At 40.1% G+C, this 17,441-nt stretch overlaps 1 protein-coding gene across 6 annotated transcripts in view; it reads right to left on the reverse strand.

Moving 5' to 3' along the window:
* Window positions 1-1,338: 1,338 nt before the first annotated feature.
* Window positions 1,339-17,441, reverse strand: part of Dab1 (DAB adaptor protein 1) — a 1,106,968-nt gene continuing 1,090,865 nt past the window's right edge. For all 6 annotated transcript variants that reach the window (XM_069987149.1, XM_069987146.1, XM_069987144.1 and 3 more), the window contains one exon: window positions 1,339-4,735. Coding sequence is in view for 1 of the 6 variants with exons in the window: in XM_069987146.1 (XP_069843247.1) it covers window positions 4,691-4,735 (45 nt within the window). In the remaining 5 variants the exon portion in view is untranslated. The remainder of the gene's footprint in view (window positions 4,736-17,441) is intronic.

The raw sequence follows: 17,441 nt of genomic DNA on the forward strand, positions 1-17,441 counted from the left end.
AATAATACAATACATCATAAAAAAATAAAAAAGAAAGCTCCTGAAGCGTCTTTAAGTTGAGTTCATCAAGAATTGAAATTTCTTACTATGTGGAAGTTGTTTTTCTATTTGCTCCAAGTTTATTCTGCTGGAATCTAAGCCAGCCACTCCTTTTCACCAAGTTGGTGACATCTTTTCAATACATTCCATGTAACAAGGCCAGATTGAGAGTTTGTACCTATGCAATCATTAGTACAACTGTCATAAGTCAGAAGTGGGTTTTGCTAACTCTGTGATCTAATGGTAGCTCATAGCCTGCTTCATGATTGGAGAGAAACAGGCTTACTTACAGAGCAAATAATATACACACATAATATACATACACACATATGTACATATATACACATACATACACCAACCTATATACATTTTCTCTTCTTTATTACCCATTAAAGTAAAAACTAGCTTCAGAGAAGGTTTTGGTTTTGGAAGTACTAGGACTTGAAGTCAGGATTCACAGGCTTTTTTTGGTTTGTTTTGAACTCAGAGCCCTATGCTTGCTAAGCAGGCATTCTATTACTAGAACCACTCAGACAGTGCCCTTCCAAGTTGGTTATTTCCAGGTTGGTTCCTACTTTATGCCTGAGCAGGCTGGGACTGTGATATTTCCACTGTGTTTTCCTTTGTTTCTGGGAGGCCAGGCGCATGCCAGTGTGCCTAGCCATTGACTCGGACGGGGGTCTCACGGACTTTTATACCCATGTCTAGTCTTGAACTTGGATCTTTTCATCCCTCTGTATCTGCCTTCCCAAGTACCCAGGATTATGAGCCTAAGCCAGGCCTGGTCAGAGTTTTTTGCTTATTTATTTAATAGGTAGATGTCTAAGAATTATGAAGGAATCTGAGAATATAAAGTTACTTCCAAAGCCTTTACAACAGATGACCTTGAAAAGATAAGTGAAGGATTCTTTACCAGTCTTGGTTAACTTCAGCGTTCCAATACAAGTTGAGTAGATTTTTGTTTTAAATACATCAATCCATCAAGGAGCTTTTCTAATTCTGAAAGTTCCATGCTACTTGTGGTCCAAACTCTATAACTATACAGAGGTTGCTTTTCCCTATGTCTTTCTGACTTTGGCTGCTTTGGCTGCTTTTCCAAGCACAGCAAGTGCCTGGAGTCAACTGAGGACTGAGGATGAACCATCCAATGCCTCAATGAAGTTGACTTTTTCTAGCCCAGGTACAAGGGGACAGTCCCCAACATCCTACAGATGAAACTTAGAAGTGATTACTCCTTCCCATCCAGAATGTAGTGGCAACTTGTAGAATAAAACCAGGCTAAGCTGTTGTGTTCTCAAACATGTTTATTTGTAACAGTTTTACATGGCATGTTACAGAAATTAATGGAAAATTTCTAAAAATTTCACTGTTCTGTTGAATGCATTGTACATAAAGTTAAAAATAATGTGTCCATATATGTTAACAAACTGTCATCTGAGGTAAAGTTAAAGTAGGTCTAGAAACGTACTGCAACAGTCATTTTCTCTCTCATCTTTATTAAAAAAATATGTGTCAGAACGCAGAAATTGAAATGAACCAAACCCACAGAGTAAACAATTTGTTTTTTAAAGAAGGTGCCCGGTACATTACATGATATGGTTTCAGTAGACACTGGGATGAATATGAGCTATCAAAAAAGTCTTGCGACATGTAAAGATCGAAGAGCTATGGGAAATGGGGACAGGATGACAGATGACAATTCCCTGGTTTCAAAATTTAAAGTGACAAATTTCGTGCTAGTGAAAGATGAGGAATTAACAAGCATACGCATGGATTTGCCAGCGATCTAACCAGAACTGTTCAGGCTCCCCACTCTTTTGGCATTGGCACCTCAGCTCTTGTTTGGAAATGTCAACTGTATTCCTGGGATTGGGGGTGGTGGTTCTGGGCTCATCAAATGGATGCTTGGGGGGAAAAAACCAGAATTCTGCCAATGAGCATAGAGAAGGCAGTTGAAAAGCAATCTCAGCTCTATTCCCTTCATTTTAATACATCACATGGGCATCTTCCAGAAGTTCAGAGCCAGTTACATTTTCAACCATGTTCACTTAATAATGATGTTTGCTGTTATCTTCTGTTACGAAACTAACTCCAGATGACGAACCTGAAATCACACCCTCAGCTACAAAGTCACTCTGAATGTGTCAGCAACCCCGAGAGTCAGAATAATGGTGTAACACTGCAGGACATACTCAGGCCATACTGAGGGAGCAGTAGCACCAGGCCAAGAATCAGAATCCTGGATCACCACATAGCTGGAAATTGATTTCCCCATAGGCAGCGCCTATCGGGTCCAACCTATTGAACTCACAAGTTGGGTACCACTCTCCTGGCTGCCACACCATTTTCATTTTCTCCTTATGTGAATGGGTTTCCTGATCATACAAAGTATGCACATTCCTAGAGGAGTCAAGGGACCAAGAGGTGACAGCTTCAAGAGGGCAGTTAATGGCCCTACTTGCTTTTTGGGTTCTTGGGACCTTCCAGATTAGGATTAACATTTAATATATTCTCTAATGGGCATTGGTTGATTTATGTGAGTAGAAAAAAAAAATAGATTCCAGGGACTTGATTGTGTAAAACGTGGACTTTAAATCACCTTGTGCATATCCCATTTTGTATGTGTGTGAACAATCATTTTAAAATTAATCTTTGACCTCATTTTTTCTTTGATCTGAAGAGCCAAAGCACACACAAGCCTATTTAAATCATTTGATGTAAATTCTACCTTTCAAATTTTAAAACCAAGTAGTAAGAATCACTCCCCAGTCCAATTAATTACATGATTCTTGAAAGTTTTCTTCTTAGTGTTAAACCACTAAATTCAACATACTGTCACTGCATAGGAACATCGGGAAAACACATTTGACCTGTATAACAATTCTCTGTAGGGCAAAAATATATAGATTCTTTATGAAAATCATGTGCTAAACATACAAACCAAACACTGCACTTTTTGTCCCATAAATGTAAAAACAGGAAGCTTCAACCCTTCTGTTTCATGTACAAACAGTCCAGTGACTGATGGGAGAGTAGATGGGAGTGGAGAGGAGGAAGAGTTTCAAAATCTGAAGGTCAGGCCTTCTTAACGTGAATTGCTATTTTCTCATTTGCACACAGGGTGGGTACTCTGGCGGGAAGGCCGGATGTGGAGTCCCATGCCCACTTCCTTCTCACTCGCTGCAGCTGATTGGCCAGTAGCTCCCGCCAGCTGTCTCTCAACTCCGGCTTCCTACCACCCGCTCCAGAATAACATCTGGAAAGTGAGCCCATCCATCCAGTTTGTCACATCTTGCACTCAATCTGCTACCTTCTCTACAGTGTAATGGCATTATTAAAAAGCATTTTTCATTAACATTTATATTTACAAAAAAAACTGACAATTTTTTTTTCATTAGAACTCCTTAAAGCCATTTCCCTTAAATATTTAAAGAGTTTAATGGTAAGGGTTTTCCTTTTTTTTTTTTTTTCAAGTTATAAAATAAAAATCCCATTTGAATTTTCTGATATACAAAAAGAGATAAGAGATGAACCATTCTGACTGTGGAATCAGTTTGTTATGCTTGAACATTTAATGGCCCCATTGTTCTTCTAGAAAGTTGGTTTTTAAGATCCAAAAACCACATTACCAGAATTGTACCAGAATTATTTGGCAAATGACTTTTCTTTGAAAATGGCACGTGGAGAAGACACTTGTCTGCATAGTATTACAGCAGCAAAGTATCGGAAAAATTAAAAAATATCTTTTTATTATTCAGAGTTTAGAGCTTCTTCAACATCAGATGCATTTTCCTTCTTTCTCATCAAGGGGAATGATCTCCTTTCCTACTCACAGAATCTATGGTCCAACCGAAAAAAACAACTGTCTTTCTTCAGCAGGATGCAGATTAACTAAAGGGTTGTTTTGGCAGCATTCTTGATCGAAAAGGAACAACCAAGCTCTTATTTGTCTTGTAATTTCAAATTAATTCATCTCCGGAGAGACTTTTGTTTTCCCAGTTAGATTTCTTCACCCATATCTAAAAAAAATGTCAAAAAGCATTACAAAAATTTGTACACCCATTAAATTTTCAAACATGACAAAGAAAGGAATGGGAGGGGCAGAATGGCAGACCAGGCTCTGTGGGGCAGAGTGAACATCACCTTACACCAAAAGGCATACAGATGACAATAGTGCGGTCAGAGGATTTCCTTGCTTTTGCATATAAGAAGTCAGTGCCAATCTTGTTGTAATTATCTGGTGCCTGTCACTCCAAATCTGCTGTCTCTACAGTAGTCAACAAGTAGAGAAATGAAAACAGAATTAAGATTTCATATCCTGGGTCATCTTACACCCAGTTTAGAGAGCTCAGAATATTTGTTGGGAAAGCATTTGCTTTGATTGATGATTGAATGTTGGGTGTAGGACGTTATCTACTTTTGTGGGGGTGGTAATGTTTATTTTTTGTTGTTGCCGTAGTTTGGTTTTGTTTTTGTGCTGCCATAGGTATATCTGCCATTTGTTGCCAATAACACTTAGTTCCTTCTTCGGCACAAATTCCATTGGACAATCAGGAATATCACTGTGGGATGAGGCGAGGTGATTGAGAACACGAGAGCCTGTTGAGTTCCATGCCAGTCTTGAAGCACCCACCACAAGCTCACATTGATGCTATTTCTTAGGTCTGTTGATCTGTGCATAGAGAGGCTCTGGCTCCTGTAAAGAGAGGAACAAAGTGAGGGCTGGCCTTGTTGTCTATGTGAGGTTTTCTGAGACAGCTTTAGAAAAGAGGGTTGGGATTCAAAATAGAAAGGTGATGGTTGATGATGGATGACCTTAGATTATTTTTGGGTTCTTTGATTTGATCATGGTATGTATCATTTTGTCAACATTTTTATCACCCCAAAGAACTCTTCATCTAGTTCTAGATTCAATTTCAAGGCTGTCACTGACTGTCATAATAGGGAGATTGCAAAGTATAACAGGGAGGTGGGAAATCTGTGTGATATGGGTAGGGTGTTTTTCATTTTTGAGCCTTGGTTTACTCCACTATGAAGCAGAAGGGATACTGTTATCATCCAGGGTCGCCAAAAGAATTAGAGGTAAGTCCACATAAAACATCTGGGGCAATACTTTACATTTCTGGTCTTCAGAAAATGGTAATCACTGTATGAACCAAGTAGAAATTTTCTCAACACAGTTCCATAAATGTCTACTCAGGACCTGTAAAATGTTATTCTACCTTGCTTTTTGTCTTTAAAAGCAGTACATAGGTGAGCCACTGAGAAAGAGGAATAGCAACTACCCTTTAGGTCTTCATCAAAAGTTCTAGGACTTGTTATACTCATCCTGCTCTTTCAGGATTAGTCAGATGTTTTGTTGCTTGCATGGGGTTGGCCTGTGATACTAGGGATTTTCACTAGTATGCCACTGTAAATCCATAACCATAACCCAGAGGAAAACAATACCTGGCCCTGTGCAAACCCTATCAGTAGTTCAGGTAGAGATAGTCTAGCATACACTGGAAAAGCAGATCAGATTGGTGTTCTGTCTAAAGCATAATAAGACCTTCTACAAAAATTGAACTTTTCTGCCATAACTCTTAGATGCTTGTACCAGAATTAAATGGGTACAGTGATATCTTAATCCTGTCATATTTTATATGGTAGCCTGCCTCCTGCAAGTGCACACAGGTGATGTATATTCATTTATTTTCTTGCACCTGTCTGCCTACCATATTAGGAATTCTCAAGTACTTTTTTTTTTTTTTTGCCAGAAGTGGGGCTTGAACTCAGGGCCTCATGCTATCAATTGGCTTTCTTGCTCATGACTAGTGATCTATCACTTGAGCTGCTGCTGCTGCTTCTTCTTTCTTTCTTTCTTTCTTTCTTTCTTTCTTTCTTTCTTTCTTTCTTTCTTTTCTTCTTCTTCTTCTTCTTCTTCTTCTTCTTCTTCTTCTTCTTCTTCTTCTTCTTCTTCTTCTTCTTCTTCTTCTTCTTCTTCTTCTTCTCCTTCTCCTTCTCCTTCTTCTTCTTCTCCTCCTCCTCCTCCTCCTCCTCCTCCTCCTCCTCTACCTCCTCCTCCTCCTCCTCCTCCTCCTCCTCCTCCTCCTCCTCCTCCTCCTCCTCCTCCTCCTCCTCCTCCTCCTCCTCCTTCTTTGTGGGGCCTAAACTCTGGGCCTGTGCATTGCCTCAGCACTTTAGCTCAAGGCTAGCGCTCTACCACTTGAGCCACAGTGCCACTTCTGGCTTTTTCTGCTTATGTGGTACTGGGGAATCGAACCTAGGGCCTCATGCATGCAAGGCAAGGACTCTACCACTGAGCTACCTTCTGTTTATTTATTTATAAGTGAGAAATTTAGCACAGAGAAATTAAGTAATTTGCCATTATTTACACTAGTATGTTTAGATACATGAGAAGAGAGAGAGAGAGAGCACTAATCCTTCCATCTGTACTATTTCAGACTTACAGAGCCCCTTCACATCTTATTTTATCAGCCTAACAGTCCCAGGAGCAGCTTTTAATCTTTACATCCTCATTTGTAGATAACAACTGAGGTTCAGAAAAGTTGTGCAGCCTCAAGGTCAACATGCTGCCTCTCTTGCATACTCTATCACACTGCTTGCTTTCTGTGGTAAAGTGGGAATAGCTCTTTATAGACAGGAGTGGGAAGCCAAGCAAGGAGGCCTCTGTCACCTTAGCATCACACGGTTACTAGGCAAGAGTTGAACAAGGACTGTAGGCATGTGCAAAACTAGGACTCTGATGGTATTAGAGCCATCTTGGCCCCCAGGGCATTTGTACTTTCCAAGGGAGAAGGAGCTTCCTACCTTTCAAAGTACCCTGTTTTGTAATGTAGAGAGTGCTAGTCTGTCCACCATGTTCCTCTCAAGGATTCCATCCCAGGAAGAGTAAATGTGATTGTTCTTCCCATGGCCTTGTGACAGAAATGTGGAGGCCCAATCTCTCCCCTCATCTTCTGGATTGCCAACCTCCAGTTCTGTCTATCATTCACACATACGAAGGTCATACGTATGAAGGCATGCCGATTTAGTGAGTGACTATATTGTAGTTTCTAGTTTCTCCCCCATTCTGAGACTTTTGTCCCATATACACTTTAATTTGGTTTTACTCTTTCAAAATTGAATTAACCAAAATTGAGACCAAGATAGATTATTTACTTATTTATTTGGGTACTTGGGATTGAACCCAGGGCTTTGTGCAAGTGCTACTACTACTTAAGCCATACCTACACTGTGTGTCAGTCATGGGGCTTGAACTCAGGACCTGGGTGCTGTCCTTGAGCTTCTTTGCTTAAGTTCAGCACTCTATCACTGTGAACCATAGCTCCATTTCTGTTTTTTTTTTTTTGTGGTTAATTGGAGATAACAGTCTCAAGTACCTTTCTGTCTGAGCTGACTTTGAACCATACATGATCCTTAGATGTCAGACTCTTAAGTAGCTAGGATTATATACCAGTGCCCAGCAGTTCATTTTTGAGGTAAGGCTTTGTCACTACTTTTGCCTAGACTGGCATCAAACTTGTAATATTCCTGCTTCTGCCTCTTGAGTAAGTGGAATTATTAGCATGAGCTGTCCTATCCACTAGCAAGATGATTTATTAAGTACCCAATTGATTCCCTGACAATATCCCAAACTGTTTCTAACACCTCTTCAATGATCGAATATGAACTTTCCTGTGTGTGTGTGTGTGTGTGTGTGTGTGTGTGTGTGTGTGTGTGTGTGTGTGTGTGTGTGTGTGTGTGTGTATTTTGGAGTAGGGAACATGGAATAAACAATGGAGTATAAAAATTTAAGAACAATGGCTGGACGGGGCATTTCCATTGTCTGTGTCAGGCTTCAAGGATGCTCCTTCTTGTTGCCCACATGGATTTTCTCAGTCATTCTTCTTTTTTAGATGCCCTAAGAAGTCAAAGCTGCCTTGATCTCACCCTACAATTTGCTCTATTCTAATTTTGGAAACTAATTTATCCAACTGAGAATGACACCTAAAAACAGAAGACGACAGCAGGCTCAGACAGGGTAATTAATGCCACACTGCATTAACTTTCTGCAGCTGAGATAAATATTCACACATCTCTTGCTTGCTGGAATTTAGCTTCAAATACTCAGCACAACAGCAGTAACAACTGCAGTCAGTTCTCAATTATCCCCACTAATGAAGGGGAGCAGTGGTGTGGAAAAACCCCAAGCAGCAGATGATCCCAAAGTCTGACACTGTGATGCATTATACGTTCTGGCAATAGCTTTACCTTCCTTGTTACAGAATCTTAGACTGTCAGAGCAGAGCTACAGGGAAGTTAACAAATCATTTGGTCAGAAATTTCCAACTTGGTTTCTGGCAAGGTCACTATGGAGTCTATGAAGTTATTTTCAATAGCCCAAAAGTCTAAATGGAATTATATACATGAACACAACCTGCTGTGGATGATTTTGTTTTGTTTGGTAGATATGACTACATCTATGATCTGCTTCAAATCCTTCAAACTATCCCTCACTTGCCCATAGGGTAAGGTCAAAGATACTCAGCAGGGCACAAAAGGCCCATTAGTCTTATGGTCTATTAGGACTAAAATATCCCCTTTTTGACCATGAATCAATACTCAGCCTTCAGGTCACATAAGTCATTTTTTTCAACTTTCTTTTGGCTTCTGCCATATTGATCCTTCTGATAAGAATCTAGTTATGACCATTTTCTGCCTGATACAGCCCAATGACTTCATGCTTCCCAGAGGAGCACATTAATACCTCAGGATGACACACAGGCCTTTCCAATATGGCCCCACTAGTCTCATCTACATCCATTTCTCTCTCCTCCTTCACCCTAATAGGTTAGAGTTTGCCCACCTCTGATACTTTTTTCAGGGGGTTCTTTCAGCTTTTATTCTGCAATGGGAGTTCATACTTTGACCCCCAGAGAGGGCTTCATGAGACACTAAGTTAATGGGAAACATTCAATCCTTGGACAGCATCTGTACTAGACATCAGTCCTCCATCCTGTCATGGTGTGTGCTAGTATGCCTTGTGCAGTAGGATCCCAGATTCTGAGCAAAATGAATACCCACTAGGAACAAGGAAAATAAAGATTTGAATGAGGAAATGAATGGTTCTTTTCTTCTTTGAGGTTGGTGAATACTTAAAGGAACATTAAACTTACCTATGAGATTGTCTTATAAATATATGTGGAGCACAACAAAGTAGATGCAAACCATGGAGTGAAACTAAAAGAAAATCAATCTCCCAACCTTGTTCAAAATTTGACTTTCCCACTTTCTTGGAGATGCAGTGAAAATTTGGAAGCATGGAGTGTCAAGTCAAGAACACATTGGTTGCCATTTCCTATGCTGAAACCAAAGGCCACTGACAATATGCTTAGAATGGAATGAGTTGGGTTTATTTACCATTATAGAGAAGGGAGCCATTGGGTATCTTTGAAAGAGGGGTGATACAGTGCTCATCACAGGATTTGGGCTGATGTGACATGATTTAGAGAAGGGTCAAAAAGTCAGGGCTTCTTCTGGCTTTTTTGGATGCTTTTGTGAAGCAGGGATAACTCTGGTTGTCTGAATAATTCTTTTCTGGAAAGCAGGAAGGATGGAGCCCTGGCCCATCCTTTAAGCCAAGAGAGAAGAAGATTTTTTTTGGTTGGTTTTATCATTTTGACAATGTTCATGTTTCACTTGTACTTGGCCATGACATCTTTCTGGGCCCTTGTCAACTATAGATGTGTGTAAACTTCATGTTGTTTAACCAAACTCCCAATGCCTATCAGGGGCCATGCTATCTCTTATTATCTCTTAGGACTCTGTACCCACAAGAAGGGGTGGAAGTCCCTTTTGGAAGAGATATGGTAAGTGAGAATTAAAGGAGAATGCATGGTACTCATCTAGAATGAGCCTGGCACATGCTCCCAAAAGGTTTGGCTACCTGGTGACTGGGTATGTGATTTATAGAAGATGACTGGAGGCTTATTAATCACCTTTGGGTGTTGTTCCAAATAGTTTCTTCTTTGTAGTGCATAGAGGCCACTGTAACTAGGCAGTCTGTTATGAATGTAACAATGACACTGGACCAAACCCAGGCAAGTGTGCAGGACAAATGAGGAGTTAATCTAGAGACCTGGCTGTAGGCCCGTGTATTAGTGACTCCCACTGTTTGCAGACTACTCCATAAGTTCTTTAAGTATGAATTACATGTTCACACACAAGAGTCAAGTGGACTCATGATATTAGGGTAATGATAGCTTGTTTATATTTACAGAGAAATTTAAAAGCTACAAGATTGTATGAGAAGGGCAACTATGGTCAAAGTATTCTATATACCTGGATGAAAAGAGAACTATGCAATCTGTTGAAATTGTTCCAAGAAGGGAGGAGAGAGTGATGGAGAAATAGAGGGGGCATGGTGTTAATCAGGATACATTGTATGCATATGGGGAATCACAATGAAATCCCTTTGTACAACTAACAGATGCTAGTGAAAAATATGTTTTCATCACCACATACAAGATAACACTTGAGCTCCTAATTGGTGCTGTAGGCTCTGTTTTTGGTTTTGTAGAGCAAAGGAGCCCAGACAGTGACCGTTTCAAGACACTCAGCCTATTACTTCAAAGGGCAGAGCTGAGTGGTACATAAGGAGACTTAGTTTTGTTCAGAGATTTTTTTTAGATGGAAGAGGATAAACAGAAATAGCATGAATTTTCCATTTTAGCTATTGTTAAGTGGACAACAAAGTGGCCGTGATATCACCATAATGTTTTGTCACCATCGCCTCTATTTCCAAGATTTGCTTATGACACCCAACAGAAATGCTGACTCCATCAGACATTAATTCCCCAGTTCCTCCTGCTACCAGCTTTAGTAAACTCGTTTCTTTTTTGCTTCCATATATTTACCTGCTCTCTCTACTAAGTTCACTTAGGTACAATTTAATACACAGGGAAGTGTGTCCATTTTAAATGTACAGTTCCATGGGTTTTGACAAGCACATTACACCCAGATGAGTTACGGAACATTTCCTTGTCCTAAAACAATTCTTCCCAGAATTTCTCAACTAAGTTCGTCCCAGTGTCAACAGCCACATCTGCTTCTCAACACCTCAGTCTAGTTTTGTAAGCTCCTAGAGTTTCCTGTGAACAGAGCCAAGTCTTGTAAAGCCAACAGACTTCTCCATGACCATGTCTGTCCACTCAAAAGAGGTTGAAGTTGCAAAGCCTTCTACTATCTGTTAACCTCTCTCCTGCATAATGATGACACTCCATGGGAAAGACACAAGTCACATCTGAGATAGTGGAAAGCCACAAAGTAGCCCAAGGCTTTGACCTCCATTTCTGGTTTTGTTTACTGCTTTCTTTTTTCCTATTCCTGGCTCTTTGGCATAAAGTATAAGAATATATAGATTCCTGTATCAATTCATAACAAGATTATGCTGGAAGACATCTATGTGGTGTCTGTTACTCCCATTTAATGCTTGTTATACTTGTTTTAGAAAGCTTGGCCACACTTAGCGAAAGGAATACAACTTCACTAACACTTCTGTACCACACATGAAGACAGGGGATATGAGGTGAGTGCTATACCATGCTTTCTCTTTGCTGAGTGATCTCATCTGTGCCCTAGCTGGGGAGGCTGGGTAAGGGACTTGGGCAAGTGAGAGGATGCTAAACCACATTAGAGGACAGACAGAAGCTGGGAGAGGACAAAGTCAGGCTCCTCAGCACCACCCTGTGCAGACAGCAATTTTACCCTCTTGTTTTTGGTGGGAGATTTAAATTTCAGAACTCAGTGGAGGTGGTAACCAGATTATTGGAAATTTCAGACTAAATGACTCAAAGTTCTATTGACATCCATGTTGGATAAATCATGCAATGTATTGGATGTGGAAATTTCTCAACAATTTTCTTCTCTGCATGCATGAACTTAGGCAAGCATTTCATTTCTCTGGGCTCAATTTCTCCATCTGTAGAATGGAGGTTCACACTAACAACCTCACGAAACTGTGAGAATAAGTGAGCTCACAGTGGCTGCTGGGATAGGACAATCTTCAGAATGCAGGATGGATTCTGCTAAATTTACTAGCCCCCTAGGGTCTCTGGTACTGAAACCTATCGAGTAAATCCAGAAATGTATTATCTATGCTCTAGGATAGGGTCTATGTATGTTCTGATCAATACTTCATTTCCTCACTAATAAGAGCAAGACAATTTGAATGAACAATCTGCCTTGCACACACACACACACACACACACACACACACACACACACACACAAATTTACTCTGTTCTGTAGCAGATGAGAATATTGAGGTGGTTGACACCACAGGAGGTTGGCCTTAGCTGAGCAGGCTCTTCATCTCCAAGAGTGGGTACTGGATCTATGTCTGATGGTCCCTGGGGTCCCTAATGATGTCAGCCTAATTTAGAGATTCCTGTCTTACTTGGTAGTTAGAAATAGGACAGCCTAAGGGATGGATGCTGTTAGAGCTTATTTGAGAACCTGATTTTTTTTAAAAAAATTCTATATCGCGGTGAGGACCTTAGGCAAGTGAGAGGATGTTAAAATGTTACAGCTGAAGGGACCTGTGGGAATCATCTGACAGAAGAGGAAACTAAAGGCCCGAAAGAAAGCCATCTGCCTCATATCACAACTTATTAGATCAAAGGGATGCTGCTAAAATCCAGTTGTCTTGGGCCTGTTTGAATAATCCTGGGTTGTTTTGGCTGTGTTTCATGTTCATCTTGGGATCTGGGCAAGTGTGAACTTCTCTATCTTACCTGTAATATTTATAAGTGAGGAATCATTACAATATTGAACTACATTCTGGTAGGGATTAAATTTTCAAATATATATTTTCAAATATATATTTTAGTCATAGTGGTAGTTGAAAAGCTCTTTGGTTACCTGCTAGAGACTGATTCTAGTGACAGTGAGTGACTTAAATCTGTGGTCAATAAACCAGTCCATTAACCAAGTCTGGCTGCCACCAACTTGGTCCATAAAGTGTTATCAGAATTCAGATCCACCCCCTTGTTTATGCCATCAGCTTTTGTGGATTTCCTGCCTAGAAGTGCAGAGTAGTTATGACAAATGATATGGCCCACAAAGCAGGAATAATAGATTCTGCCAGCCTCTGGTCTAGATAATCAGAATGGTCTTTTTGTATCCACTACTCGAATGGTTGAAAATCATGTTGGAATCTTCATATCCAGCTCCATTTCTCTTTTGACCTCCAGAGGTTATATCCAGTGTGACATCACCATTGAATCCTCTATGGGCACTTTAAGTTCAGGTGATCTGTCTCTCAGTCAACTTTCCTTCCTTAGCTCAAGCATGCTGCTCTGTATTCCAGCCCAGTGACTGGCCTCATGTACTTCTCCAAAGCAAGATCACTCAAGCTTACACTCTTCTTCATCTCCTATGCCCCTTCAGTTTTAACTTCATGCCAAATCCATCTCAACACTGAGACCATCTAAGTGGTCACCACCTTTAGACAGACTCTGGCTACTTTCTGACTTATTCACTGGGGGACATGAAAGGTTGTTTCTTTAAGAAGGTCTGAAGAACTGGGGCTCCAAAAGTTTTAGTTAGACTTACTTGTCTAAGATTCATATGTCCATGAAATAGACAATTAATTAGCCTCTGTAGTTCAGTTCTGTTTAAAAACAGAATGCTGATAATAATCCCAACTATTTTTACTTTCAAAGTTTATAAGCCATTTTTTGTTTGTGATATCATGTGATTCTTGGATACTGTGGAAAGGGAGTTACTGAAATTCTTTGCACTTCTTCATATGAGGGAAGAAATGCTTACCTAAGTTTACCTGTACTGGAGCCATATTCACACTCCAGACCCTTAACTGGAGTTTTCTCTTCTTTTTTGAAAAAATAAGATTCCTTCTCCTAAAGCATCTGAAGTTCAGCTTTCTTTCCTCTTGCACACTGAAATCTACCAGGTAATACTTTTTATGTCTTGGGTTCCCACTATGAAGATCAGTGTTAAAAAATGACAGCAACTTATTATTTATGGCAGTATCTATTGTTACAATGGGAGACAGACCAAACAATTCCTATTGTTACAGATGCTACTTTGACTTGACAGCTGGGAAAGTCTGATAGGCAGTTTATTTACTTAGCCATTTAACCAAATAAATGTTTTCATTTTTCTTTCATCTCTTCAAAAGCTAACATTTCACCCTCAAAATTGCTCCAGCAACACACATCAGTGAAGTATAAATTACCTGCCATTCCCACACCAACCATTATAATATTATTTGGGGTCTTTTTTTGTCCCCGTTGACTCAGTTTTTCAAAGACACGTGATTCTCTCAGATGGGAAAGCAGAGGAGGAACAGTGAAATAATTGAAGATATTTTCCTTTATTGCAAACTCAGAAATGTTTAGGATTGGCTCTGAAGCCTCTCCCTGTAGGAATGGAGTCTGTCTGTTTCATCTTACTCTGGAGCAATATAGCTTTAACTTATCAACAGATGTCATCCCTATTTACTCAGAACTGTGTGGCTATTTCTAATAAAAAAACAGCTGGAGATAATGCTTTCAAGAGTAATAAGAAGGTTGGGACTCTTGCTTTTCCATGTTATGAAATTGGGGGTGGGGTACAGTGTGTAGGAGGATAGGGAATAAAGCCCTGGCCATAACTCTGCCTTCATGCTTTTCCTTTCTTAAATGTCCGAAAAGGCAGTAAGAAATTGAAGTCAGTAAATTTTCAGTGTGTGAAGGGTACGGAGATAGAGATTGCAAGTGGCATCTGCTGCCATTGATGGAGTGTACCAGAAGGCTTCCCTATAGGGTTGTAGGGAAATCTGCCTGCATGGTGGCATCAATCCTCTGGCACATGGTTTTTCACAGGGACCTGTGAAATGGCCCTGTTAAACTTAGAAAAGGGGAAAATTACTTCACCAAAGATTGTAATCTGGTTGTCTTAGGGGTTGAGAGGAAATTAAGATTTACATATAAAACCAGGTATTCGTGGCTTACACCCATAATCCTAACTACTCAGGAGGCTGAGAGCTGAAGATTGAAGTTCAAAGCCAGCCCAGGCAGGAAAGTCCGTGGGACTCTTATCTCCAATTGATCACCAGAAAATTGGAAGTGGAGCTGTGGTAAAACACTAGCCTTGAACAAAAGAGCTCAGAGCCCGTGCCCAGGCCCTGAGTTCAATCCCCACGAATGACAAAAAAGGAAGAAAAAAACCAGTTTGCATATGAATCTAAGTCTTATGATTTCTGGATGTGAGAGGTGGCCTGGGAAGCTCAAACTGGGATCATTCTGATTATGCAAGGAGGTCAGTGAACAGCTACCAAATAGGCTCTTTCCATCACTCCAAGCCTTTTGAGGTATTTGGAAAAGTTGTTACCTGGACATGCATAGAATCAAACAAAACCACATCAATCAAGATGTGCACATGAAATCAACAACAACAAAAAATCTCCAGGCCAATAACCTGTTCAACACAACAGCTAAATGTATCAAATCCAAGGGAGTCAGTGGCTAATGTTAATTGAACTTATATGATAATGATGGTGGCTGTGAGGATGACAATAGTTACAGTGACGGTGATAACAGTGTTGGTGGTATTGCTGACAATGATGGTAATAGTATTGATGGGGGCAGTGGTGGTAGTGGTGATGATTATAGTTGTGATGATGGTAGTGTCATTAGTGGTAGTGGTGGTGGTGTTATTGGCAGTAGTGATGATGATTATGGAGATAATGGTGCTAGTGGTAGTGACAGACCTAGTATTAGTGGTGATGAGAGTATTGGTGATGATGATGGCATTGGTGATGATGATGGTAGCATTAATGTAGTGATGGCAACAATGGTGGTGGTATCAGTGCGGTAGTGACAGGGGTAAGGGTATTAGTGATAATGATGGTGGTATTGCAAGTGATAGTGACAGATGTAATGGTGGTAACTAGGATGATGGTGAGGAGCATGGTGGTAATGATGGCAGCTAACTTTTATCAGGTGCATTCTATGATATTGAACTGAAACTCCACATGCATTATCCCATTTAGTTCATCCAAAACCCCTTTGAGGAGGACATCCCTGTTTATAAGTATTTTTCAAAAGAAGAAAATCAGATTAACTAAGATTAGAGAACTGTTATGAAATCTCAGCAGAATCACAGAGCCAAGCAGTGGTGGTACCAAATGCTGAGGAAAGACAGCGTTACCCCAGAACCCAGTATTTGTCTCCATGTTGGAAACTCAGCATACGCTATCTCAGGTCACACCGAGGATAATAGAAGCCTGCTCTCAAAGGCGAAAAAAACAGAGCAAAAAACCAAGACTCAAAAAAAACACCCCAAAATAAACCAGTATAGCTCTTGCCCAAGATTTTCTTCCAGTAAATGGCTGAGGTAGGATTTGAACTCAAGTTTCATATTTCGAGCCTCTGCCACAATATTGTCCTATGTCCCTTTGGAACTCGGCCATGGCTAGGGGTGCCATATGGAACCGAGCAAGCAAAGCCGTGAGACAGTTTGCATGATTGCCTCAAGCTGAACAGGCTCAGGAGATGAGGGCTTGATAAATCAATCAGCAAATAATGTAAGTCACCTTTGTTTTCTAGAAGAACTTCAATTTTAAGATGATGTTAGTCACTCTCCTGATAAATGGCTCTTGCCACCTCAGGTTCATTCATCACATTTTACAGGGCAATGTTGAGTATATGCAAGATAGAAGAAAGTTCTCTTTTCCTTGTGCTTTGACTTTGTCTTTAATATGCCAGCTCCCCAAAATAGTTTTGGAAGACTGATTTTTTATATTTCTTTTTTAAAACTTTATATGATTTTTTATTGTGAAAATACTGTACAGAGGGGTTACAATAACATGGGCAAGGTAATGAGTACATTTCTTATCAAGCATTGTTGCCTCCTCCTTTGTTTCCCCTTTCTATCCCTTCCCATCTCCTCCCCCCCTTGTCAAAGTTGTAAAGTTTGTGTTTCAACATAACAACTTGTACATCTCGTTGTTGCAATGGGTCCACCTGAATCCCTATTTAAACGATTTGTTTAACTAGGTATATTACATGGTTTTTAAATTGTATGATGTATTATTACATGTTATTGAAGAGGAATAAATAACATATAATAATACATCATGTAGAATAACACACAATAACATGTGGCCAAATATGCATGTTACTTTCTTTAATGATAACATCTATAACAAACTGCAACTTGCAAAACACGGTATTAACTTTCAATAACTTATGCATGAACTGAGGATGATTCTGAAGTAGCCTCAGATTCTATTCATGGCAGTGGGGAACTGTTTACCATTTTAATGGCTCTGATAATGCCGTTCAGGACTCAAAGAAGGAGCTCTTTGGGTACGGCCTTGCAGCCCTGCAAGTTTATGAAAATACTAGGAAAGGTTC

Source organism: Dipodomys merriami, unplaced genomic scaffold (genome assembly GCF_024711535.1).
Source record: "Dipodomys merriami isolate MVZ:Mamm:240054 unplaced genomic scaffold, mDipMer1.0.p SCAF_34, whole genome shotgun sequence".
Taxonomy (NCBI): domain Eukaryota; kingdom Metazoa; phylum Chordata; class Mammalia; order Rodentia; family Heteromyidae; genus Dipodomys; species Dipodomys merriami.